Source organism: Panthera leo, chromosome B1 (genome assembly GCF_018350215.1).
Source record: "Panthera leo isolate Ple1 chromosome B1, P.leo_Ple1_pat1.1, whole genome shotgun sequence".
NCBI lineage: Eukaryota > Metazoa > Chordata > Mammalia > Carnivora > Felidae > Panthera > Panthera leo.
This window is the reverse complement of record NC_056682.1, coordinates 144,348,226-144,376,095: the sequence shown is the minus strand read 5'-3', so window position 1 is coordinate 144,376,095 and position 27,870 is coordinate 144,348,226. Positions and strand designations below refer to the sequence as shown.

Below are 27,870 nucleotides of genomic sequence, written 5' to 3'. Positions count from 1 at the left end.
ATCGATGGCCAGCATTTCAAGAGCTGGTAACTCTGGTCTATATCATGCTCACAGAGGGGAAATTCCTGCAGTCTTCAAAGTGGAAACAAGCAAGCAAAAATAGCAAACGTCTGTTTCAAGACCCGTCTACAATTTCATATTAGCCAATGGTTTTTATGGAACTTACAGACAAATCAGAGGGAAAATGCATTTGTAGCTATCAGGGCCCAGCCTATCAGCCAGAGAACATTTCTGTCTTTCAGAGGGTAGAGGATCCATGTTTGTACTCAATGAATATTTATTGAGTCCCTTCTCTGTGCCAGGCACTAAGACACACACACACACACACACACACACAAAACAAGCCGCAGTCTCTATTATTAGGGCTCCCAACGGATGGAAGACAAACGTGGAGAGAAATCATGGCTCAGTGTGCTTCAGTTGAAATCTGTGTGAAGTGCTGCGGCAACTTCACAGAGGAGGGGAGGCTCTGGAGTTCTCGGAATTGGGATGGGAAGAGGGGATTCAGGGTGGGAAGAACAACAAATGCAAAGGCAGAGAGGTAGACAGGAGGCAATATTTCAGATTGCCAAAATATTGTCATTCTAGGGATTGAATTCCTATTATGGGCCAGGCAGTGAGGTATACGTGGTGAGCAAATCCACTAGAGTTCCTGTTCCACGTGCATTCTGGAGGCTAAAGAGGGAGGCACGCATTAAACCAAGCTTCTTGTAAGCAATTACATAGCTAACACGTGGATCGCAGTTCTCTGACATTAAGGGACTGGGTGCTCGGAGCACATGAGAGATTGGGAGCAGGCGAGGGAGAGATGTAGCAGGAGAATCAGCGAAGGCCCTTAAGCTAACACTGGAATGATGAATAGGAGGAAGTCAGGCAGAGAAAAGAGAGAGCACTGTTTAGGCAGAAGGAATAGAATTAAGGGAAAAGCCTGGTGTGTTTTGAGGGCCTGTTGGGTGCAAGGCTGGAGGGGCAGACTGGGATCACGGAGAGCCTTCCAGGCCTTGCTGGGGATTTGAAGTTTTATCCTCAGGAGGGAGAAGCCAGTGCGGGCTTCCTTTCTTCCTCTCAACCGTCAGAGCTGTGTGATAGGGTCCAGTCGGCCTTTTAGGAAGCTCACTGTCGTGGCTGTCTGGCTAACCTTAGCAATCACTTAGCAGCCACGGGGCCTCTGCCAGGCAGGCCTGGCGTGATCCTCGAGACCACAGTCAAAGGCAATGCTCACGCTGACTTGGCAGCAATGAGGAAGAGCCTGACTGCGTTTTGATCGAGTTTCACTGATTGTGCCAAAGCTCTGTCACATGTTTCCTCAGGTACTTGATGAGGCAAGGGCAGGAAAGGACATGCCGGCGGTGGGGGTGGGGGATAGGCAAGCAGCACAGGTAATCAGGCTACCTGGGACTCTGGCACTGACCCAGGCTGCTGCTCACGAAGCCCGGGAAAAGGTGCCAGTTCAGGGCACTCGTTGTCCACCGGCTGCCAATGCTCCCGACTGCTGCTGACGGCCAGTCGGGCGGGGAGACGCAAACACATGTGCACAGTGCGGACTCCCTTCCCCGGAATATCCTGTGACTCCTCTCGGCACTGGGAGAACTCACCTACCCGCCCCAGCTATCAGCTGCCAAGTCCCTTCTCCTAGCAAGGCAAGAAACCGGGGCTGGAGCCAGACACCTTTCTTTCATCCATCCAAGTGACACAAACTGGGATATCGGTCTCTCCCATGCAGCCCAATGGACGTGGACGTGAGTCCTTTTCGATCCAACTGAGAATCTGCTTTTCTTCTGAGCATCAGCCTGCCAACTGCTCTCGCAACGTAAAAGCCTCAAGCTGCCCACACTTCAGGAAAGACTGCCGTTTGTTAGCCTATGAGGAGGAATCTCCGATCGCGTTCGGTTGGTCATCATACCCCTAGTATTCTCATGCGGGCCAAGTCTGAGAGAGTCAATCCTTGAGTCAGTCTGTTTCAGGCATGGAGGCCTGTCACTGCCCAAGCAGCGCACATCGTATCTGACAACGTGGGTCACTGTTTTTTGGAACAATGCACAATTCACCTCTAATTTAGAGATTAATGGGTTGGATTTCTTCATCCTGTTTGTTCTGCCATTTTCTCAAGGAAATATTAGAACTAATTGTTTTCCTCAAGGCAAAGGGACTCTGCTTTGGGTGGGAAGGTGTATGGGGCACTGCATTACTTTAACTGACTCAACTGCCCCGTCTCCTGTGGACGCCTCCTTGCTTACTCTGTAATGGCGGTTACTACAGTACATTCTACCACTATTTTCATGTCGAGGGCAGTGTGTGGTGTGTGTGTGTGTGTGTGTGTGTGTGTGTGTGTGTGTATGTGTGGAGTAGGGGGAGCTGAGGATGGAAGGTCTACTTCCGATTCTGTCCCTAAATGATTCTTTCCAGGCAACGTGGCCCAGATCCTCCTCCTAGAAGTCTGAGGTCACTGACACCACTTCCACTCTGAGTCTGCCCCCCGTCTGTCAAATGAGGAGCTGTACTCATTCACCACGTAGGCCCTCTCAGCTCTAAAAATTTTTTTTTAATCTGAGAAAGTATACATCCTTATCTGTTTGACTTACTCAGTTTGGTAGCCCTTGGGAAACACAAGGCCAACATGTAAGAAAGCAGAAATGATACTTCCTCAGACTCTCTCCGTGGTTCTGAACATTGAAGTCTTAACCCCAATGTAATGGTATTTGGAGATGGGGCTTTGGGGAAGTGATTACGATTAGATGAGATCATGAGGGTGGGGCCCTCAGGATGGGATTAGTGCCTTTGTGAGAAGAGATAGCAAGGAGCTCTCTCTCTCTCCAGGGGGCAAGACCCTGTGAGGACACAGAAGGTGGCCATCTATAAGTGTGGAATAGAGCTCTCACCAGAAACTGCATAGGCCCACACCTTGCTTGGACTTCCCAGGCTTCAAACTGTGAGAAATAGATTTCTGTTCTTAGAGCCGTCCAGTCGACATGGTATTTTGTTCTGGCAGCCTGAGCGGATGAAGACAGCAGGCACTCCCAAGGACAGTCAGAATAAACCTTGGATATCTTCACACTGAAGATACCCACCACCATGCAATCAGAGCAGTATGGTGTGTGTACCATCAAATAAGGCAAATCAGAGGCTTCTGATGCCTTGTTCAAGGGAAGATAACCAGCACAGTCACAACTTCCTGCATTGTTATTTCGTTAGGAGTAGGAATTGCTTGAATTAGACTGGAATGTATTTTAAGTAAGTATTCAGAAGATATGGGGCACAGATCCTCTGTCCCTCCCTACACTCTGCCCCCCCAACTCTGTCCCTCCCCCACTCATGTTTTCTCTCTCTCTCCCTCTCTGTCTCTGTCTCTCAAAAAATAAACATTTAAAAGAACCTTAAATAAGTATTCAGAAGGTAGCCATGGGAAATGACCGCCTCCAGTCTTCTTTGGAAGCAGGAAGGGTAGGGGTTATTAAAGTACATTAGTCAGGGTTAAACAAGAAAATGGACATTTCTAGCAACAAAACCATTACTGGAGCATGTTATTTTTAGCACTGTAACGATTTCCATGGTACAGCTTTTAGCTCCACTGGAAATGACAATGCAAGTGTCACCCTGAACATCACATGCCTTAAGTGGCATCTTGTATGTTCTCATCCTTTCAGAACCAACTCAAATGTCATCTCTTCTGTGACTTCTCTAAATGTCCTCTGAAAATGACATTTGTATATTTTTGCATTCCATGGTCCCTATGCAGATTGGATTCATTGTACTTCAGGGGTCCCACTCTAACCTGCTTTTGCTTCAGCGAGGCAGTTACCACATCATATTTCAGGAAGTCAGGTGTCATTTCCGTCCTGCTGGATATTGAACTCCCTGAGGACAAAGCTATAGACATAGAAGCTACTCAATGAAAGAATGAATGAATGAATGAATGAGTGTTTCTTTGTATATGACTTATTCCTAGTTTATCCCAGGTTTCCAAAGATTCTGACTCGGCTACCAGACTGAGACTGTTTCTCCCTCCCTCTGCCAGTCTGTTCAATGATACTGTCAACAGTAAACATTACCATTTTTTTTTTGTGGCCACAGAATAATGAGCCATGGGAGCTACCAGGAGGCAGAGCTAGTAAGCTCCAAAGATCACATATGAAGGTCTAGTGTTTTAATAATCTTTCTCCCAACTGTTGTTTTGTCTATATTTGAAAGATCTCTTGATCTGTATCCATCCTGAAACCATTGACACTTCAGAACTGCCAAAAGTCTGCCCTAGCAACATGGACTATTATGTGGCTAACTTAGGAGGTCTGCCCTCCTGTTTCCTAGGACAGTCGCCCTCGTATGGTTTACGGTCTTGACCAACTCCTTTTCTGTAAGATAAAACCAAGTGCTTTGATAATAATCCAAATGTTAAATTTGGTTAAGCATGAGAAAATTATGTTTTCAGGATAGATTCTGTTGCACAACTTTTCATCAGTTGCTGAGGCTACTATGCACAAGAATGAAGAAGTAAGCAGTTTTATCCCGAGTGCCTGAATGCATCCATATACATCTTTCCCCCCCTTCCTCTGTGCTGGAATCTAGCCCATGTTTTATTCCTTATGAATTTTGATCATGGTTGACCATTACCTATATGCTACCCCCAAGGAAATCTCCTCAGAGTATGGAGGGTTAAATAGCTGAAGACCCAACATGACATCCGGGATAGGTATATGTCATGGTAGAGTGACATAGAGTGAGGCTGACTTTCAAAGCAAGGTTCCTTCCCTCATGTTACACCCGGTAGGCAGCCATTGCTGAGGTAGCTATGATGGGTGTGGCCATACTAAGGGATATATAGAAGAGAATAGAGAGATTCTGGGGTATTTTTGAATGAAGTTCTTAAGTTAATTCATTTTCCTCCCTTCCTCCCTTCCTTCTGCAAGTACATACTGAGCACTTACTATACCTAGCCACTGTCTGAGGCAAACAGCAATGAATAAGATCATGTCCCTATACCCTCATGGAACTTATATTCTGATAGAAGAGAGAGAGAGAGAGAGAAATAAATAAATAAATAAATAAATAAAATGATTTCAGGAAGAAACTATTTTATTTTACGAAACACAAAAATGACCAGAGGGTATGGTGGTTCCTCAAGCAATCAAGCATAAAATTACTATATGACCCACCACGTCCACTTCTGGGTATATGACGAATTGAAGGCAGGGTCTCAAATGGATATTTGTACATTCAGATTCGTAGCATTATTCACGGTAGCCAAAAGGTAGAAGCAACCCATCGAAGTCCATCAATGAATGCATGGATGAATACAATGTGGTCTATATATACAATGGAATATTATTCAACCTTAAAAAGGAAGGAAATTCTGGGTGGAATTTTCTGGGAAGGAAACTCTTGGGTGGCTCAGTTGGTTAAGCATCTGACTTTGGCTCAGGTCATGATCTTGCAGTTCATGAGTTGGAGCCCTTCATCGGGGGTCTCTGCTGTCAACACAGCAGATCTTCTGTCCCCCCTCTCTGCCCCTCCCCTGCTTGTGCACGCGCGCTCTCTCTCTCTCTCTCCCTCTCTCTCAAAAATAAACATTTTTTTAAAGTAAGGAAATTCTGACACCTGCTGCAATATGAGTGACCCATGAAGACATTATGCTAAGTGAAATAAGCCAATCATAAAAGGACAATTATAATATGATTCTACTTGCTTGCATTACCTGCAGCAATCAAATTCATAGAGACAGAAAGTAGAATAGTGGTTTCCAGGACTGGGGAGAGGGAAGAAAGGAGAGTACTATTATTTAATGGTGCAGAGTTTCAGTTTGGAAAGATAAGAAAGTTCTGGAGATGGGTTAGTGGTGATGGTTGAACAATAATGGGAAGGTACTTAATGCCACTGAACTGTACCCTTAAAGATGGTGAAAATGGTAAATGCTGTGTATATTTTAACAATTAAAAAAGTAATCTTTTAAAAAAATAAGCAAGGAGCTAGCTGGAGTAGGAATGATTATAGTTAGGATCATCTGGGAAGGCTCCTCTGAGAAGGAGGTGGCCATTTGAGTAGAGACCAACTGGAATGATGAAGAGAGCATGGGGAGACAATGGGGGATTAGTTTGGGATTTTGTTCTAGGTGCAGCAGATAGATGGCTTTGGAGGGTTTTGACCAGTTGACGAACATGATCTGACTGATCACTTTAAAATATGCTGGCTGCTATGTGAAAAGTAACTGAAAGGGAGAAAATCTGAAAAGCAGAAGACCAATGAAGAGACTATGGCAATAGTCTAGCAAGTGACTGGTGGCTCAGGTGATGTTGAGATAATGGGGGAGGTGGTGAAAAGTGATTAAGTTGGGATGTTTTCAAGGTTGGGCCATTATAATTTGCCAATGAATTTGATGTGCAGTATGAGGGAAAGAGATGACTTAAGGTTTTGACTTAAGGTTGACTCGGTTTTTAAGTGAGCAGCTGAGTGAGAGAGGGTGCCAGCGACTAGGGGAAAAGCTAGTTGGGGGGATGATAAGGGGCATGGGAGTCAATCAAAAGATGGTTTACATAAAAAGCGAAATCAAGGGGCGCCTGAGTGGTTCAGTCAGTTAAGCGACCTACTTCAGCTCAGGTCACAATCTTGCAGTTCCTGAGTTTGAGCCCCACATCAGGCTCTGTGCTGGCAGCTCAGAGCCTAGAGCCTGCTTCAGATTCTGTGTCTCCCTCTCTCTCTGCCCGTCCTCTATTCATGGTCTCTCTCTCTCTCTCTCAAAAATAAACATTAAAATTTAAAAAAAAAATCAAAACCCAGTACTAGCAGAGTGATAGCACATAGAAGCCATTTATTAAGTACTTGAATGAAAGAATTAATTAGTTAATTAAACGGAATGTGTAAATGGAGGGAGGAAGGAAGGAAGGAAGAAAAGAAACTAATTCTAAGTTTTACAAAATGTGAAGGAGAACATTTTGCAAGATGGTACGATTGTAAAGACCCCAGCTAGAATTTGAAAGAACTGGGTTCCAGTCTCAGATGATATTTCCAAACCTCAAATTCCTCCTCTCAGCTTTTATTCTGGGATTTTCCCCCCCTTTCCTCCTTCACAAGGGATGTGTCCACATCTTGACTCATGCCAGCCGACAAGCCCATAGCGCCAGCATCCCTGTGCATAAATGCAGAGCCCACAATCCTGGGACAGGGAACAGCCAATCAGTGAGCTCCCCTCAGAGGGACCAGCCAATCAGTAAGCTCCTCCAGCTGTGCGCTCACCAACCACGCCTTCCCCACCCTCAGCACATACCCTGGGTATCACTGCAGGCATTGGGGAACCAGCCTCTCAGCAGTCTGGACAAATCCCCATAAAGGTCAGTTCCTCAGAGAGTCTCACTATTTTAAGGGCACACTTCTAAGCAAGCAGGAGACGAGATGGGTTCATTCAGTGTGTTGGCCGGGCTCGTGTTGCCTGACCCACTAATTATTCTTACGGAGCCTTCGGGCTGGTTCCTACTGATAAGTCACAAAGGGAGGAGGGAGCGGTTAGCGGGAAGAAAACATTTAAAAGTCACCTGCACAACTGGGGAGGCGCAATGCAAAATGAGAAAGATCTGTGAACGTGCTATAAAGCAGCCTTGCCTCCCGGGTTTCCACGCATTCACCACGTTCGTACTGGCTTTTCCACAGGGCTGAGGGTCCAGAGTCTGCCTACATCAGGCCCCTTGCCTCTTTCTCTTCCGACAAACATCTCGTCGACCGGCATCTGGACAAGCTCTCCGCAAAGCCCCCCTGCCTCCCCGACCACTGGCACATCCGTCTTCCCAGTTACGACCTCGGCTCCAACACCTACACTCCCCAAGAACGTTTCCATAGAGCCCAGAGAGGAGGACACCAGCCTCCCGGCCTCTCACTGGGAGCACAAGAACACAGACCCCTCTGCAACAAGCGGGGAGCACTTGACACCCACGCCCTCAGAACACAGCTCAGGCACTCCCAAGGCAAGCGTGCCACCCACAGGGTCGCAGTCCCCCTCTGAGACCCCAGCTCAGTCCCCCGCTGAGTCCCCCACCGAGTCTCCTGCACTCACCTCCCCTCAGGCTCCAGCCTCATCACCTCCACCCCTGTCAACCTCACCCCCCGAGGTTTCGTCTGCCTCCTCTGCCAGCACCAACCACAGCTCTGCTGAGACCAGCCTCAAGCCCACAGGAGCCCCAGCCACACCAGAGTCCCCAGCAGAAGAGCACAGCTCTGACCACACACCCACTTCGCATGCCACGGCAGAGCCCGTGCCCACGGAGACGACGCCCCAAGCGACAGTGCCGACCAAAGTGACCTGTATGCTGATCGACGTCGAGACCACTGCCTCCCCCGGGGTGATCATGCAGGAAGTGGAGCATGCTCTAAGTTCAGGTGAGTCTCAGTCACTAGACCACGGAGATGTTAAGAATGCGGTTCCGCTAACCCAGCACAGTAGGTTACATTTGAATTTGGGGGTGCAGTGCCTGAGCTGAATTCACAAGAATGTCCACAGAAGTGCAAACTTTGCCTTTAGTCACGTGATAATTTCTACAGGATATCTCATTATTACAACCAGTCTTTACAATTTGTCTTCACAGATGTCACAGACAATGGCAGCAGATGAGACAGTATAAGCAAAGGGGGTAATGAGACAGTATAAGCAAAGGGGGGTGTGGCTTTTGGGCAGCTTCCTGGGTTTTAGTTCCGGCTCCTGACCTTGGGCAAGTGACTTCATCTTTTTGTGCCCTTATTTTTCCTTATCTGTAAAATGGGGACACAAGGGGTTCTATTGTACATGATCCTTGGGGAGATTCTATGAGATGCCTGTGTAAGTGCTCAGGACGTGTCAGTTATTAGTATTTTTCTCAGTGTATTAACGAAGTGCTTACTTCATGGAAACCAGTAAAGCAAAGTAGGGAGGGGGTGGGGGGTGTGTGTCGAGAACTTGGCTGATTCTTTATAGTCACTGCTAGAGTTCATGGGAAAGACAATAAATTTTACAGGACATTGGATTTGTTTTTATTCTCCCAGCAGCCCTGTGAAGTCAGTATTATTTTTATCTTGATTTTCCAATCTCGGAAATTACAGTGGAGGGAGATTTAGGGTCTCTTCGAAGGTCCCATGTGTGTGACATTGACGTAAAAATGGTAAACTTGAGGGTATTGAGCAGGAATAGGCTTTAGTGGGAGCGTTTGGCCTCCTGAGCAAGAAACAATAAGGTGAGAGCAGCCAGAAGGTGAAGGAGGAAATGGCTCTGTGGCCCCTTCGCTGGGACAGTCCTGCCAGAGCTGTGGGCTGCCCTGGGAGTATTCAGAATAGAGCCACACATGACCAGGTGGAGTCAAAGGAATGGCTGTGACCGAGGAGAATTGAACTCCCGTTTAACGATGAAAACCTCTACGAACAGAAACTCCAGTAAGCAGTGGAGGTGGGGAGAGAGGGCTAAGATTAACAAGACATGATTCCTCACAGAAGATGAGTTCACTAGGGGATGAAGTCCCGAAGAATTACACGTTCTGATGCCGAAGGCCTAATACATCCGTGAGAGTCCCAAAAGAGACAGCGATGCAGTCAAACGGGGGTAAAGGAATTAATTACGAAGGTCCAGGGTAACCACAGGGGAGCATAATAGCAGAGCTATCGTGAGTCAGGCCTTGGAGGAGGGAACAGTCACCAGAACCCACAAGGAGAGTCTTGTAGAACAGACCACCTTGACAGAAGCACCAACTCTTGGTTGAGAGACACAGCTAACCCTGAGAGTGAAATAAATAAACCTTCTGCCCTCCCCGTCTCCCTTCCCTTAGATATACAGCCAGAAGCCAAGAACGGGGAAGCCCATGGACGTCGTCCATACAGGTCAGCCTCCCGGAGGGCCCATCAGAGAGCAAAGTGGAGAAGGGTACAGTAGAGAGTGGCACACCCAGTTGAAAGGCTGATTCGTCTGTGCAGCCCCCGTCCCCATTGGCACCCTGTTTACACCTCCGGCCAGCACTCATCACAGTGCCTTTCGGTGTGGTGTTGTAGGATGCTGTGCTCCCAGCCTGCAGGTGACCTCTGTAACGCGGACCCAGTTCCTGGAACAGGGTGGGTGTTGACTCAGTGTCTGAAGGACTGTCCCTGTCAAAGGTGCCAGCAGAGTACTGGCTTGAAGTGGCCTTCATCTCTTCTCTCTTCCCTAGTTCAGGCCACGACACCACCCCCGTGACGCCGTGTCTTCGGCTTTCTGGCTGATGGCCCTCTCTCCCGAGTTCTGTCCCCTCCGGGATACTCAGACATGGTGGATTAAGATTCCTGAGCACAGATTCTGAGCCTGCCATGCATAAATCTCCAGAATCAGACACAACCTACCACTTTCTACAAGTACCGTAGTTCCATGGGCTGGATTATCTGAGACCGTCCAGTTCCAGTGCTCTGGCCTGTGTTGTAGAACCTGTGTCTCGATGTCCTCAACTCTAAGCCAACAGAGTCAAGAGGTGCAAAATTAGTGACAGAGCTGGGTCATGAACCTTTATAGCTCTAGGGAATATTACACCCAGTAGCAACTCCGAGGTGAATTAAGGAAGGAAGGAGGGACTGATTTGAGAAGAGAGATGGGTGGCAGGGTGAAGAGAGATCGGGCCAGTGTACATTTCATAGACCAGAAAGGATTTATTCTTGTGATCTATTAAATCAAAAAACATTTCCTCTGCATCCACCAGTATACTGTGCTTGAGGCAGAGACGTGGGAGACCTGTCTTTGAATCTTTGCAGTTTGAGTAGAGAGAAAGGGCGCAAGTAACTCTTAATACCATTAGAGTGACCACATTACTTTCTAACCTGAGTATAAACTGAAGTGTGTGGAAGGATCTTTGAGCAGATGGGGTACAATCTGTTCATTCGTTTCAAAGGTGAAGAAATTATGTCCCAGAAGTTTGGAGGGCCTCACCCAAGGTCACACCACCCAGTGGCAGAGCTGGGCCCAGAGCCCAGATCCTTAAAACCACAATCAAGTCTTCTTTCAACAGCCGGTGTCTCTGCGCTCCCTCCTCCCCCAGCCCCGCAGGCCCAGCAGCACCCAGAGACCGTGCTGGCAGGTTACCGTTTGGGGGTGTTCGTGTTCAGATGCGTGAGCTGCCCTAATTGTGGCAGTAATAATACCACACTTTTGTTTAGCATTTTGTCTTATTCTGCATGAAGTTCACATGGCATATTTTTATTGGCCCAGGGACTCATCCATTCAACAAATATCTAGATACAGTCACCAACGAATAATGCTAAAACAAGGTAAATGCCACGGCAGTGAAATTTGACTAGGGGATCAGGGAAGGTTCTGTGACGGAGGGGGCACAGGAGCGGGGTCCTAGGAGCGGAAGGGAATTTGGACCTAAAGAGAGACAGGGCAAAGGAGATCCAAGCACCTGCGTGCAAAGTAGGGAAGCAGTGGCAAAGTAGTTCAGAATCTACCCAGCAGCTGCAAGCCCCAGAATTGCTCTTGGTGAGTTTTCCAATGCCCTCCACGTCTGCCGAGTCTAGGGGTTGAGGCCTGGCTTGACCTGACCTTTCCACAGCATTTGACAGGGATGGTCACTGCCCTGGTCTTTAAAGCGCAGTCTCCATCTGACGTCGAGGACACATCTCTCATTCCTTCACCTGCCTCGCTGACCACTCCTCCAAAGTCCCTGCCTCTCACCCCCTCCCACACCAGAGCAACCCAGGGCCAGTCCTGCCCTCCTCTCTGCTGACCTCTCCACACTCATTCCTGAGATGATCTCATCCCACCACAGGACTCACCATGCCATCCACATGCTGATAACTTTGAGACAGAAAGTTCTATCCCTGTTTCATTTCAGTGAACTAAAGACGTGTACATCCAGCTGTCAGCTAACTCGTATTTCCACGTGCGTGGCTCGTAGGCGTCTTGCACTGAATATGTATGTGGTAAGGTCCTGAAATCCTCAGCCCCTGACCTGCTCCTCCCTCACCTTCCAGAAACCTTGGGCTAATCCTGGACTCCTTTCCTCAGAGACTCCTCATGCAGCCCATCAGAACCCAGGCTCCTCTGACTTCGGTCACAGATACGATTTTAATATTCCTGTAATTGATCCCCACTAGCTACATCCTTGCCAGAGAGATCCCTTTAGAACCCAGGATAGAACCTGTCACTCCCCGGCTCTGACTCTCCTGTTGCTTACCTTCTGAATCAGAGCCAAAGCCAAGTTTGTGAGGCACCTGCAGTGTTCATGTGATCTAATCTGTGCGGTCTTTCTGCTCTCTTCCACCTTCACCTGCAGACACACCGGCAGCCTACCATTTTCTGGAAGATACCAGAGACACTCTTACCTCAGGTCCTTTGTACTTGCTGTTCCCTTTGCCTGAGATATTTTAAAAACCTCTAGGTCTTTCACGGCTCACTCCTTTCCATCAGTCAAGACTTCGGCGGTCATCCCCTCAGAGAGCCTTTAACCTTAGCCCTGTATGAAACCGTCATCCCATCATGATCTCTTACCACTTTCTATCTCATTTATTTAGTGAGTGGGTGTGTGTCTTCTGCCATTAGAATGTCAGCTTCCTGAAAGCAAAGAGCTTGTTCACGAAGAGGAATATGTAGGCTGTGTCCCCAATCCCTAGAACAGAGCCTGACACAGGGTAGCCCCTCAGTAACATTTGTTGAACATGTGAATGAAAGAGTCAGTCAACCAACACCAGAGAAGTTGTTTCATCTCCCTGAGCATTGGTCATGTCATCAGTTGGATAAGAACAGTATCTACATGACTGGATTATTATAAGGTTTAATTAAGAAAGTTACAGCTTAGGGGCGCCTGGGTGACTCGGTCAGTTTAGCATCAAACTCTTGATTTCAGCCCAGGTCACGATCTCACGGTCTGTGGGATTGACCCCCATCCCAGCTCTGCGCTGAGGATGCAGAGCCTGCTTGGGATTCTCTCCCTCTTTCTGTGCCCCACCCCCCCCCAAATAAATAAAATAAACTTTAAAAAAAGAAATTTATAGCTTAGTGACTGTTGATCAATGGCCCAGTCAATATCTATGATTATTATTTTACTATGATTTATCATCATTATTATTGCCATTTTACTATTGTTATTATTATTTCTGTTGCTGTTACATTTATTGTAATGAAGAATGTCCACCATTTTCAACAAACTTTCATTGAGCTTTAACTATGAGTCAGGCATCTGACTAGGTACTGGGGATTTGGCCATGAATGAGACATCACTGTTCTCATGGAGCTTACAATGTAGCATGAACACAACATGGCAAGTAACCTAGTTTAGTGGATCCCAGACTGCATGGAGAGGAAACTCGAAGAAGCAGGAAACAAGATTTCAGAGCAAGTGTTAGAGGACCCTGAGTAGCAGGATAAGGTGGTTTACGTTACTTGCCAGACCATTAAGAGTCATCAAGAGCTTTTGATCAGGAGAAGAAAATGCTGAGAATTATATTTTAAGAATATTCAGTTGTCAGGAACACGTATGGTTAAGTTGCAGGAAGTTCAGTGCTAGAAACACAAAGACCAGTTTCTACGTGGTTTCCAGTTTGCTGTTGCCACTGATAAACCATGTCACTTAACTACTTTGACTTTAAGGGCTCTTAGCTATAAACTAAATATAAGAGAGACAATCTTTCAGGTCCTTTTGGCTTATCTGCCATGAAATTGTGTATTATAATTGTCCGATGCAGAAGAATGAGATCCATATTCATATGAAGCTGACTGAGAATATACGTGTTCTAAGAGTCAGGCTAGCAGTTGACACAGGTAAGCCCCTTGTGTGATGTTCAGAACATTCCAGTGATGTGATCTCGATGGTATGTGTTCAACCAAAGAGATTCAGTAACTTACTCAAGTTTTCACTTGAGCACCCAGACCAGGATTGCCATTCAGTTCTCCTAACTGGCCCTGAGTCAAGAGTTTATTCCACTAGAGCCATCCTACCTGAAATCACAGAAGTGAAAAGTCAGGGGAGGACTGATGGCCTCCAGCACCACTGTGGAAATAAGCCCCGTGGATGGAGTGTGGCCAGCCAAGTCCAAGGGGCGGTGGGGCTGCCTGATGGAAGGAGAGGGAGGTGGTAGTCACGGCCATCCCAGAGCGGCTCTGCAGGGCAAATGAGTTCTGATGTTTGTATCTGTTTTGTTTTTAAGAAAGAAAGAGATGCACGATATGTTAAATTTGGATCCTCTTGTGTTATTGAATCAGAACTCTAAAAGGGCGGAAACTATGACTATGATAGGTTTTGACCCATAAACTAAATTAAACGGTGTCGTGCACGATTTGGTGCTCAGCAAATGCTTGAGAGATAAACTGACATCGCGCTCCAAGTTATATTCAAAATGTCTTCAATTCATGCAAATGAAAACTAAAATTACAGTCACTTTGCTTGATGCAAAGGGGATATTCTCTTTTGTCTATAAAATCCAAGCGTCCACTGGCCTTCTTTATGCTATCTTATACTTCCTGTTACAAAGAGGACATATTGTGAAAATCGATGAAGGCCTTTGAACTTTATTTTTTTTTTTAATGTTCATTTATTTATTTTGAGAGAGAGAGAGAGAGAGTGAGCAGGAGAAGGGCAGAGAGGGAGAGGGAGACAAAGAATCCCAAGCAAGCTCCACGCTGTCGGCACAGAGCCTGCCGCGGGGCTAGAGCTCATGAACCACGAGATCATGACCTGAGCCTAAATCAAGAGTCAGGAGCTTAACCGACTGAGCCACCCAGGTGCCGCAGGCCTTCGAACTTTAAATTGCTTGTCTGAACCCCCGTCTTTATTCAGTACAAACTGTGCTAATAAATACCCTTAAATAAAGGGCACTTGGCAGGCATGGGCATCTAGACATCTCTACATCCATACCTGCAGGGGACTTTTAGCTCTACACGACAGCTCCTTACTCCATGATTAACTCATAACGATGAGTATAGATTTGAGAAAGAATTAAGTCCTTAAAAAGATGGAAGAATATATTTATTTACTTACTTATTTAACCAAAATATCACTATTTTGCAAGGTCTATGTAATCTTGAATAGTTGACAGTCACACTGAAGTGTTAAAATTTTCCATATCATTCAAAAATAGGCGAATTATGGAAGAATATTTTTTAAAGGACACATGGAAAACTTTTAGGAATAAAAAATGTGTGTTGTAGTAAGTTAATTACCATCATATTTAGATGATTAAAAATATGTTAAAGGGAGAAAATGGTGATTTAATAAGAACACATAGTGAGAGCATCATCTAAACGAATGTCAAATTTGCCGATCACATCCTTTTGGAATGCCCACAATGTGTCAGGAAGTGATAATCCTGAAGTGTATTATATCCGTCTCAGGCTCAGTGGTACAGACGTCCTATCTTTGTGCATGCCCAAGCCTGGCCTCTTTCCATAACAGGTGCCACCATCTTTTCAGGTTGTTCTTCTTTGCTCCCTGTGTCCTCTCAGTACCGAACACTGTTGATTTCTAAATCTTCGTAGCTGCCAAATGCATCCGCTTCACTTCATTCTTGCTCTCATGTCCGAGCTCCCATAATTCCACCGCCATGGCCCCTCTTTGTGCTCCCCTGCACCCATCTCCCCATCCTGCCCATTCACCAAAGAGCAGCCAGAGTGAGGATCACACACAGATCTGATCAGGTCACACACCCCTTGCTCCTCCCCGCATCCCAGCCCCTCTGGGACATCCCACTGCCCTTAGGATGGAATCCATAAGGCCACAGAGCCCTGCCATCCCTGCCTCATCCCACCCCCTACTCCTTGCTCTCTGCCCCTCCCACGCTGACGTCTGTCCGTTTCATGAACATGCTGATCTCCCTCTTGACACACCTTCTCCTGGGAACCCAAAACACATCCCTTCACCAGTTAATTCTAACTCATTCCTGGGGTCTCAGCAGCTCAGATCACCTGTTCAGGAAGTCTCTCTTGGGCCCCCCAGTCTAGCTCTGGTCTTCAGTTACACTGTCACAGTTCAGTTGTATCTCTTCTTCACATTTATGCTTGTGGCTCTTTGTTCATCGTTTACCCTGCATTTCCAGGTAACTATGGGTGGGGCCTTGTCTGTTTGGGCTCACAAAGAAATTCCTAGCACCCGACAGTGTATAGTTTAATGACTAAATATCAAATTTCACATAATAAGTCCACGTGTTTTCTTAGCCTCGTAAACCCTGACCTTTGGATTGAGGATGAAGAAAAACACTTTCACGTACTGTCTTAATCAGTTCAAGCTAGTACGACAAAAATACCACAGGCTGGGTGGCTTAAACAATTTATTTCTCACCGTTCTGGAGGCTGGGATATCCAGAATCAAATCACCTGCAGATTCAGTGTCTGATGAGACCTCCTACTTCTTGGTTCACACATGGCTATCTTCTCACTGTGTCCTCACGTGGCAGAAGGGGCATAGGAGCTCTCTGGGGACTCTTTTATAAGGGCACTAATCCCGTTCATGAGGGCTCCACCTCATGACCTAGTCACTTCCCAAAGGCCCCACCTCCAGATACTATCATACTGGGGGTAGGATTTCAACATATGAGTTGGGGGTTGGGCATAAACATTTAGTTCATAACACCCATGCACACAGATACCCCTGTAATACATTGCGATCATTATAGACGACCTAAAGGGCTCTGTGCTGCCACTGTGGGTTCCCACTGCCCCTTCCCACCACACCTCCTTCCTAACCTGCTGACTGCCTCCTGCCTTTGGTTCCAATGGACTTCAGAGCTGATGAGATTATGGATTGCTGTAAAACCCTCACTCACATTTATTTTTTTTTATTTTGTGCCTAATTTTTGAAGCTTAGGCTAAACCTCAAAGTTTGTTAACTCCAAGTAAATTGCCCAAAGGAACTCCAAAGATCAGATTTCATTTTGGGTAAAAATTATTCTGCAGTCTTGTCTCTATGACTTTTATTTCTCCTTTGGTTTACTTTTACTACCTAAACCTTAATCTGGTTTTGAGATATTTCCAAAATATCCTTTAAAAAATACATGTCAAGGTAATGAAACCAGCTAGTTACCATTTATGTTGTTACCTGGTAGGGGTGCAACTCCATCCCGTATTTTAATAGTCTTAGCGTCACCTTTCATTACATTTGGAGAGTTTCTGTCTCCATGGAACACTTTCTTACTTTCTGTTTCAAATAATTTCACCAGTCGTATATGACTAAAGTGATTCTGGAAATGCTTCACTGAGAGAGTGGGATTTAGCTTATAAGCACAGCTGATATCATTAATGAATCTGTGGCTTACTGTCTCACTGGGGAAACTGGTTGGAATAGAACCAGTTCTATATCCAGACCCTTTACCGTAATCTTTGCACTGCAAAGATCATGTCTTTTTCATCATAAAATAATAACAGGAAAGTGAAAACGGATCAGCACCAATCCATCATCTTTATCAGATAAGAATGTAGAAATCCCACCCCAGCGTGTTCTAGAACGCATGCTGGATGCTTAATTGATATTGCCCTCAGCATGCCTTGTTTCTCTGGTCGTACGAAAGGAAAATATTGGCCAATAAGAACCAGCATCTTAGGTCACGGTACCTTCCTTTTATCATCAGACTCCCAACCTTTGGGGGGGGGGGGGAACCACAATCTCAAAACTGAAGGTGAATTTAGGTTAAAATCATAAAATCTCAGTGAGTCCATGGAGGTGGGCCATCAAAAACACTTTGCCGTATTTCTGTTTGGAGAAATTGTGGGGTCACTTTAAAGACAGGCTCTAAGAGGGGTAAGAATTACAAACTTTGGCACGAGACTGCCTGGTTCAGATTCCACCGACGCCACTCGTTGGAGAGGAGACGGGCACAAGTTTGTTTGTCGTTGAGTATCACGTTTTGCTCATCTATGAAACAAGGACAACAGAATTGCAGTACTTGCCTTATAGGGTGCTTATTAGCATTAACTGAGACAAGTATATATAAAGTGTCTTTTGCACAGTTCACACCAAGTAAATGTTAGCTATTATTATTATTACAGTGGGTTTCGAGCTCTCTGTGTGGATACCAACAAGAGTCTGACTCTTCTCGACTTTGATTTTCTCAACTTGAAAAAAATGGAATGTTTGTAAAACACTTTAAGACTCCCAAAAGGATTATTACTGTAAATATTAGGTAATAAGGATCCATTTAAGTACCCATCTGTAACACAGTACAGAAAAGGATAATCAGAAGAGCGTGTAAAGGAGAAATAAAAAGGTTCACATTTGAAATAGTAACTCTTTTGTGGAACTTGGGAAACGCAGAGGGAAAGGGTAAAGAAATCTCCAACAACTGGAGATTTCTAGTGGGGAGAAAAGAAATCTTGTGGGGAGACGGGGATACAAAAGCCGAGCTAGGATTTTGCCAAGGACCCACTGGCCCCTGAGTGTGGCCAGTTAGGAGCTAGGGTTTCACTCCTCTTTACTGGCATCAAAGTTTAGAAATTATTTTCCTTTATTTTTTTAATGTTTATATATTTTTGAGAGAGAGAGACAGAGCACAAGCAGGGGAGGGGCAGAGAGAGGAGGAGACACAGAATTTGAAGCAGGCTCCAGGCTCTGAGCTGTCAGCACAGAACCTGCTGCGGGGCTTGAACTCAGGAACCGTGAGATCATGACCTGAGCCAAAGTCAGACACTTAACCAACTGAGCTACCCAGGCGCCCTGGAAATTATTTTCTTTCCAAAGTTTTTAACGCTAAAACCTTGGGGGCCTGAGTCTGGGAAAAATTAAAATTTGGTAAAATAATAATATCCAAAAGCAGATTTCTACCTGGCCTAGGTGACTAAATACATGGAGGCAAGGCTAAATTAATTAATGGTTCTGCAGAGATCCCTGAGTCCTTGGGCTGCATTAATTACACTAGTGTCACTGCCATTGGCCAAGGTAAGTATTGGAACAGGTGTCCTGAAACTCTCTGCTCTCCACCCATATTCCATGATAAAAGTCATACATTTGCACACCGCTTGGCAAATAGGGTCAAGTCTCTATCTCGGGCTCTGAGAGGTTCCTCCCTTCCTTCTTGCTTATGTTCTCAAGGGAACACCAGTGTGGAAGGTTTCACGTGCTAAGGCTGGTGAACCCCAAAGGACCCTGAGCCTTGCCTTGCAGACTGGGTGAGTCTCAAAAAGAGCCTGGGCCAACTTTTCTGGTTTATTTTACCCAGAATTGATTTATCCATGGTCATGCCTCATTGTCCTCATTGAAATACTGAAGGAACAATAACAAAAACCTCCCCGTCCATGGAGTCCATGGAGATCAGTGACAGCTTTTAAGCAAGCAGTGCCATCCATTATTCACCCCCTCCGTGGAATTCACAAAGGGATGACTTCCAAGTTGAGATTCTCAACCTGGTCCCTTACTGTTGAAAGTCAGGGGCCACAAAAGGCTGACTTCTCAGCCCCCACACTCCTCCTCCTCCCCACTGCCATGGAGTTAGTTATTCCCACCTGAAAGAACCCCAGGGAATTCTTTTCCATAATTTCAATGCGAATTGCATTAAGGATACTCAGGTAGCAGAGTGATTTAGGGATTTCTTTTCCTCTTTCTGACTTGACTCGTGAATAGAAATATCTGTCCCCCAGTCAAGGAATTAGGTGACCTGACATGACACAGCTGACCCGCTCACACTTAGAGATCAGAATTTTCAGAAGAGGAAAGAAAATTCTCCTTCATCCGGGCAAACCATAGAGGGGATTCTCTGTTCTCCGACCCTGCCCGCCTTCCCTCTGCCCCAGGAATCTGAGCTGAAATCCCCCCCTCCTCACCCCATGGCAAGTTGTAGTTCTCTTAGCTCATTAGAAGTTATAACTCAGTCCAGGGGTGCCTGGGTTAAGCGTCCGACTCCAGCTCAGGTCACGATCTCCCAGTTTATGAGTTCAAGCCTCGCATGGGGCTCTGTGCTGACAGCTCAGAGCCTAGAGCCTGCTTCGGATTCTATGTCTCCCTCTCTCTCTGCCTCTCCCCCCACTCCTTAAAAATAAATAAACATTAAAAAACATTTTTGTAAAGAAGTTATAATTCAGTCTAGGCTGAATTATATACCTTGTATAAAGTAATTTAAAACTAATTATGCTAGGCTATAAAGCCAGGCACTGCAAATTTGTCCTGCAGGAGAGAGCTGAGAAGGGCAGAAACTGGCATAGCGCATGTGAAGGGGCAGACACAGGGCTTAGCTTGATGGACCCAGAAGTGAAGTCCTCCCTCGTGTCTGCACTGCTCCTGGGAGTGGGTGAGGCAGGGTGAGACAGTTGTCACTCCTACGTCACATTTCTACCAACTTGGGCCTTCACTAAGAAGCAGTATTCATAAAGCTGCTGCATTCCCAGGGGCAGGGACAGGAGTTGACAGGGCAGACGCTGCTGGCCCCAGCTCTCTGCCCTCTGTTCTTTTTGGCCTCTTTCGGGGCCCTGAGGGCCGGTGCCTCACCCCCCCAGCCCAGCATCTCCTCTCCCAACCCCTTTGAGAAACTGATGTTCCTGGGAGCTATGTTCCCAGAGTGTGGTCCCTACTCTGGGTGGATAGCATGCAAGGTGGCGAACCCTTTTTGTCATAATAAAGACTGGTTTTTGTCTTCATCTGAATTTGAGAAAAGAATAAAACAGCATGTTGAATTCATGACTCCATATGATTTTTGGAAACATGGCTGTGAAGTAGAGGCCAGGATCTTATCCCTATCTGTTGTCTCAGCTATCAGTCCTTGAAGGCTTCACTTGGGATGAGTCCCAGAATTAGAGAATTTAAAAGAATGCAAACCAGAAATCAAAAGGTATCTCGTCCCAGCTCTGCAACTGATGGAGTCTGATCTCGACCAAATCCCTTAATTTCTATCACCTTCCGTTCTGTAAAATGAAGAGGTTAGATTCAGTGAACCTTCTTAGAATTTCCGTTGAATGGTAAAATTGCATTATTCCTTTGGTCATGACCTCACTGGAAGCAAAACCTGAACTTGAGATCTGTGGTCATTTCTAAAATACCCAGGTTGGCTCACATCTCCTATGGAACCAAAGTTCCTTACTGGCTTTTTAGAGTTTTATGGGTAGAAGGTGCCCAGAGCCCGTGAGACCTTTGTGTTGCACTTCGTGATGGACAAAGCATTTGAAATGAACGATTTAATTTGTAGAGAGGCGCTGAGAGGCAGGGTGTGTTTCATCAAAGTTTGACACATCGTAAACAATAAACAGCAGCTGTGTGAATGATTGAAAGAATCCTCAGTTTACAAGTAGAGACAGAGACACAAATGAGGTCATGAACACAGACAGGGAGGGGTAAAGTGGCTTGCCCATGGTTACTCAGCTCGTGGGTGCATCTGTAAGGCAGGTCTGTATGCCGGGTCTCCTGATGACAAACTAGAAGAGCATAGGTTTGGGGGATGCAGCTTTAAAGCTTGAATCCCGTTCCTTCCCACTAACCAGTGGAGCAGGTTTTTGGTAACTTCTTTTGGAGCCTCCAGTTCCTAACCACCAAAGTGGAGATACTCCCCCGCTGTGCCCAGCTCAGGGCCTGGCACAGGGTAGCCACGGTAAATGATGGCAGCTATGACTTTGCTTTCCTTTCTGTTGTTATTACTGTTCTTAGCATAATACTACAGATGTCCCCTGAGAACGGTTGCCACGCCAAGACTGAACTCAGAGCAGTCCTGGAGGAGACTCTGTAATAGAGTTCAGACGGAGGGCTCACCCACGTTTCAGGAGGGCGTTCTCATTCCCCAGGGCTCCTTTAGTCTAGGGAGTGCCGAGTGAGAGGAACGCCCCCTGACGTTGACTGGAGGCTGCAAAACTGGCCATGGACAAAGGGGCTGGGGAGCACTGTTTGCTGTTTGTAGAAACCCAAGCTAGTTCACATTACAAGTGTCGAAGAAGAGTTGGGATCAGGGGATCTGAACACATAGCCCGAAGAAATTCCTCGTGGGAAAGAGGCTTCATTTGCGTTGGGAAAGACTGTCAATGTTAAATGAAATGGAGAATTTTTACATGTTGTTTGTTTGCTTGTTTGTTTAGAGAGCACAAGCAGGGGAGGGGCAGAGAGAGAGGGAGAGAGAATCCCAAGCAGGCTCTGCCCAGTCAGCACGGAGCCCAGTGCAGGGCTTGAACTCACGAACCGTGAGATCATGACCTGAGACAAAATCAAGAGTCAGACACTTCACCAACGGAGCCACCCTGGTGCCCCGAAATGACAAAACCTTAAAACCATGATAACCAGGGACCGTGCCCACTTGTATTCATTGCAAACCTGTGCTCCCTGCATCCTTGAAGTACAGCTGATGTGCTCACATGAAAGGGAACTGAGGAAGAGGAAATAAGCATTTGCCTGATACTGACATTTCCAATATACATCTTTGAAGAGATTAGTATTTCCAGTATACATCTCTATATGCTACCCACGTAGGTAAAATATTTAGATGAAAGTGGAACCAGGCCCCAAACCAGGTCTTCTGATTACCAGAAGAAGAAAAAGATAGGTATTCGGGATTCTGCCCCGAAATTTGAATCCCACATCTGCCCATTAAGCAATTCTGCTCATTAACTATCATTTAAATAAGAGTAGAAATGTGAAATAAAAGATGCCAGTTGCGGTCATATTTGACTAAATTTGATAAAGTTTACCTCCTGCCATTCTGAAGAAATGAGTAAGCAATAATTTAATGACTTAAAGGTTTGGGGGCATGGGGCATGGGGGAGCAGGACTAACTTACGGAGGCAAATTTAGGTTTTGCTAATTAAAAACAGTTCTGTAGCATATTCATGTGCAAGCTGTATGCCTTATAAGGGAGCTCCATATTTGCATCATAGCTGCTAATAAAGTCCAATTTTAAAAACAGCTACGCTTTTCAGAAGCAATTGTATATTTTATGAATTTCTTACTTTGGGCCTAGACAAATAACGAAATGTATTTGGTATCTCTGGCTTTAAGGGATTTTCAGTCTAGAGAGAGCAGAAAGAACGTGCTCACATAAAACCATTAGTATAATACCATATCTCGTCTTTATCTTGTGTGTGTGTGCATAACTACCCGTAACCACACGTGTCAGTATTAGCTATATACTAGAATAAGTTTATTAAATGGTGCCATGCTGGGGCACTTGGGTGGCTCAGTCGGTGAAGCGTCCAACTCTTGATTTCGGTTCAGGTCATGATCTCACGGTTTGTGGGTTCGAGCCCCGCGTTGGGCTCTGCACTGACAGTGTGGAGCTTGCTTGGGATTCTCTCTCTCTCCCTCTCTCTCTGTTCCTCCCCCACTTGTGCTCTCTCTTTCTCTCAAAATAAATAAATAAACTTTAAAAAATGGTGCCATGCTAAGTAAAAGGGCAAATATCTAGAAAAAGAGGGCTCAAGATGAACAGACGTCATTGGGGATGAGTTCTAAGAGAAGACTGGATTTTTGAGAAGGTTATTGCAAATCATCCCTCTGCCCAAAACGCTTCCATGGTCCCCATTCCCCATATTGTCACGGTGTCCCCAAATACCATGTCTGACTTTGAGAATACTCCATGATTTGGTCCCAAATACCAACCATTTCATGATCCCTATTAATTTCCATTATATCCTTTTACGTAGAGTGTGACTTTGGTTTTGTCACCACTGTAAATTGGGTGACCTTGGGTAAGTTACTCAGTGAATCCCTCAGTACTTAGGACTCCTGAACCCTAAAGTCAAGGGGCTGGGCTCTGCAAAGATCACAACAGTCCCCTTCATTTGTGCTGATTTACAAAGCACCCCCATCTCAATATTCCTATGAAATGGACAAGACAAGGAATATGCCATTTTTTACTTAAGGACACCAGTTGAGGTGCTTCTGTCTCCAGACTCAGTGCTAAATGTTCAGCCTAGAAATGTTAGGTGTCTATTCTCCCTCTACCTGGCCCCAGACTCAAACCTTCATCGCTGTCTATTCGAGTCCTGTCCATCCTTCAAAGAACAGCCTCATTCCCGTGTCTCCCCAAGGTTCCAATTTTTATAGACGTCCCCAAGTTAGAGACAGAAATACAGAGCTCGGTACCATACACCTCCCCCCATAACTACCTACCTGCCTATCCATCCAATCCTACGCTTCCCAGTGTGGTTCCCGAGCCTGACACATGTCTCTGCAACTGGGAAGTGAAACCTCACAGCCTTGCCTGTTGCTTCTCCACACCCGGCAACTGCCTTAGCTCAGAGGAACCCATGCAGCTCATTCAGGAGAAACTCATGGGATTGATTTGGGATCAGAGTGAGATAAGCTTAGCTTCCCTTGTTGTGGGACAGAGTGAACGAGGGAAAAAAACAGAAGTGAAATCCAAGCAGGACTCAAGGTCCGAAGTCCAAGTGACCTTCAGTAATGGTAAAGTTAGGACCCACTGGGGTGAGAGTATCCAAAAACTGAGATTTTCTTTTTCCCTTCTCTTCCCCATAGCACATCCTACACACACAGGCGCGCCCACACACACACACACACACACACACACACACACCAGCGTGAATTGCAGTTGCCAGCTACCCTTGGTGACTTGGTATGCTGCGGTGAATAGCACTGGGCAGTGATCTCGGCGATTCTTCTGGACCCCGACACATGCTGGAAACCAAGGACATGGCCTTATTAGGTCGCTGTTCTGTGACTACTGTCTGCTTCTAACTAGTCCTGCCTACAAGTATTCTGAATTGTAGAGCTTTGACCAACTTCACCAGTACCTACGGGAGGACGCAAAACGCCACACAGCCGTGAGTTAGGACCTGGTTCCCGGACAGCGACAGCGGGCAGAGGAGGTGCCAGGGGCACCAGTTAACCCCCAGGTGGACTCACACTTAACTGCTGCAGCCCGGGGTGTCAGGAGAGCCCAGCCCCAAGCAACATGGACTCCGCAACCTGTGCTGGGGTCCCAGCAATTTTAATGATCAACTCTGCGCCTCCCCGCCCTTAGTTTCTCTGTGCCTTGGTTTCCCCATCTGTAAGAAGAAAATAATGAGAGCACCTGCCTTACGAAGTTCTCACGAGAATGACATGAATTCGAGTAAGTGAAGCTCATAGAACAGTGCCCGGCCCAGAGCCAATAACAAGACAGTGTCAGTCGCAATCATTTTTAGCGTTGTTTATTACTGTTATCGTTGTTGTTGGGAGGATAGAGGTGTGATAGGAGACTATTGCTGGAGGAACTTTTCCTAGTATAATCGGGCACACACGGAGGTCTTGCACTGCAGCCTCTCCCCCACTCACTACCCACGCCCCTCCTCCAGCACATGCGCAGACACCTGCGTTTATAGAGGAAGAATTCCTTTGAGAAAAGATGTTCCTTTCCTCTGGTGACCCTGACTGGAGAGGCCGCCACACTCTGAAGTGGTCACCTGCTCCTCTTCTCCATGTCTTACCTACCCTCTGGACCAGGAAAAGGAAAGAGAAGAGCAAGAATATTTAAAAACAGCCAAAGGTCTGTTACAGACTTCTCAAAATAGATCAGACGTGCACACACATACCCAGGAAGTTGGTCAAAATACTTACGAGTGCATTCTAAATAAGCCGGTTGTTGCATTTCCAAGGAAAACATTGTTCAGGAGTCGCCTGTGGACAGCTCACCTTCGTCACCCAGGAACTGCCCGTTGTCACCTCCTGTGCTCTCAGAGCGATGGCAGCTCCTTTAAAGAGCCTGGGAAGGCTCTTCGAGAGGTTGTTCGGGTTTGCCCTGCCATATCCTAATATTCCCATCCTCCATAGGATTGACAAGTATCCTGCTGAATATTTCATATGAAACATTTCTTCCACGTTTAAAGTGGGGAAAAGAGAAAATCCTTCAACAAGAAAAGTCCCCAGAGGAACATTTAAGACAGGCGGGCCTCTTCAGGTCAAGTGGGGCGAGGGGTTAGTTGGGATAGGAGCAGAGTCCCTTTGGAGTATGAAGACTTCCATGTCCGTGAAGGACCAGTAGGAGTGTGATCAAGAAAGGGACATGCCTGTTGCATGAGTATCAGGTGTGAGAAGAAAGACCCCTTAAAATGATGCCATAGTTTATAACAGGACAGCACAGGGCACAGAACAGACTCAAAGCAGGGCAAGTGATGACCTCCGGAACAGCCTGCCTCCTGGAGTGCCAGGTCTGACCAGGAGCATGGCCTTCTGGGAGTTTGCTCTGCCTACTTCAAGGATGTCATCTGACTCTGTTTGGATGGCTGTTCCCCAAATAACTCCTCCAGCTCTGTCCTCCATGGACACTCACAAGCTCATGATGCAGGGGTTGGACCATGGCTATAGAGTCATTCGTGTAGATAATCAGGTAAGACCTGGGGCAGGGGATTCCAAGATGGGTAGACGGAAAACCTGCTGCTTGGGAACTTTCTCAGCACAGTGATGGGGCTCCAAAACTGCCAGTTCTCTCTCTCTCTTTTTTTGCCAACATTACATTTTGTCATTCAGCATTAAATAAATGAGTCAAGTACCCACTATGGACTAGAGACTGCATCTGGGGTTGAGAGGGCAGGAAGAAGAGGAAGAGATGAATATGGTTAGAACCTGCCTGGGGAAGCTTATAAACGCAACACACAGCATTTGAAAGAAGCAGACACGAAGAGTTGAGAACCCACAGTAACATGGTAATTGGTGTGGGGGTGTCAAGAAAGCCGCTCGGAAGGGTTATTTAGTTAGGTCATGAGGAAAGAGAAGGAGCTGGCCAAGCTAAGAGAAGGGCCAGTGGACGTAACATGTGTATTAGTGATTACAAATACAAAGCGTGCGATGAAATAGTCCGGGTTCAGATGTTAGCGTAACCATTTATCAGACTGTAAGATCTGAACCAAGCTCTTCATTTCCCTGAGCCCTAACTTTCTCATCCATAAAGTGGGGATAATTCCACTCATCTCCTAAAGAGACTTCAGTGACCTGATGGCCGTAAGGCTCTGGGCATGTACTGGCCCAAAGTACCCGCGTGCAGAGACAACTATGGTTGTCCTTTAGCTTGTTTATTTTTGTTCTGAGTTGTGAAAGTGGCAAAATGGCACCCTGAGAAATCCCAGCCTCCAGAGAGGCCCAGTTTTCAAGGAGGCTTTGCGTGGATCTTCAGCAACCCTCCGGTCAGGCCGAACATGTTGGCACAGTGGAATGTGCTAGCACAGTGGAATATTCTTGCGTCTCAGCTTGTAAAATATACAGATAAGTTTCCTCCAATTCTAATTCCTTCTGGCTCCAGGGCTTTTCAGCATGAGTCACACCCAGTCAGTAACTGGCAAACCCCAGTAAGGAGGAAGTGAAATGCCAGCCTCTTCCCCATCCCCCACTCACAGCACCCTGCCCACAAGTGTCCATACCTTCCTCACGGGGCAAAACCTTCCCTGGCCGGCCACACCTTCCTCCTTTTCTCTCTCCCTGCCCCTCCTTGAAAAAAGAGTAAGTAGGAGGAGAAGGGAAATTCCAGTTTAGTTTAAACAGAACTCTGGGGGAAGTGACATTTGTTTTCACCAGGAGGAAATCAAGCCTTTTCAGTTACCATAAAAGTTATGCTAATGTTGGCTCAGCAACCCATTATGCTGGAACCATGATGCCCCGAGGTGCGGAACTTCCCAGGATGAGGTTCCCCCCCCCGCCGCCCCCCTGCTGCTTCTGAAGGTAGCTGCTGTGGGGGGCAGAGCAGGCTTGCCACACAAGACCTCCTAGGCTTGGGGCCTGATAGAGATCGACTTCCAGAGGACCCTTGCTCCCTTGGCTGGCACCCTGTGAGGAGAGCCAGCGGGTGGCGGAATAGTTCATAAGTGGTCCAGATATTTAAGTACGACCTATTCTACCTCATGTGGAGCAGGACCAACCCTCAGAAGGGCCCTTTTGCCCAGCTGCCCTCAAGAGCCCAGCAGGGGGAATATCACCTGCTAATCCCAGCTCTGGTTGCAGGGGCTGCCCTCTTGTGAACAAGGTAGGATGACCTTGAGAGCCCCATTTGAGGATCGGGGCTTCATCGAGAGCTAGACGGCCAGCAGCCACT

At 46.5% G+C, this 27,870-nt stretch overlaps 1 protein-coding gene across 1 annotated transcript in view; it reads left to right on the top strand.

The window, feature by feature from the left end:
* PARM1 (prostate androgen-regulated mucin-like protein 1) overlaps positions 1-27,870 on the top strand; it is a 104,934-nt gene that overhangs the window by 61,114 nt on the left and 15,950 nt on the right. The window contains exon 2 of the mRNA XM_042936191.1: positions 7,636-8,358. Coding sequence (XP_042792125.1) covers positions 7,636-8,358 — 723 coding nt within the window. The remainder of the gene's footprint in view (positions 1-7,635; positions 8,359-27,870) is intronic.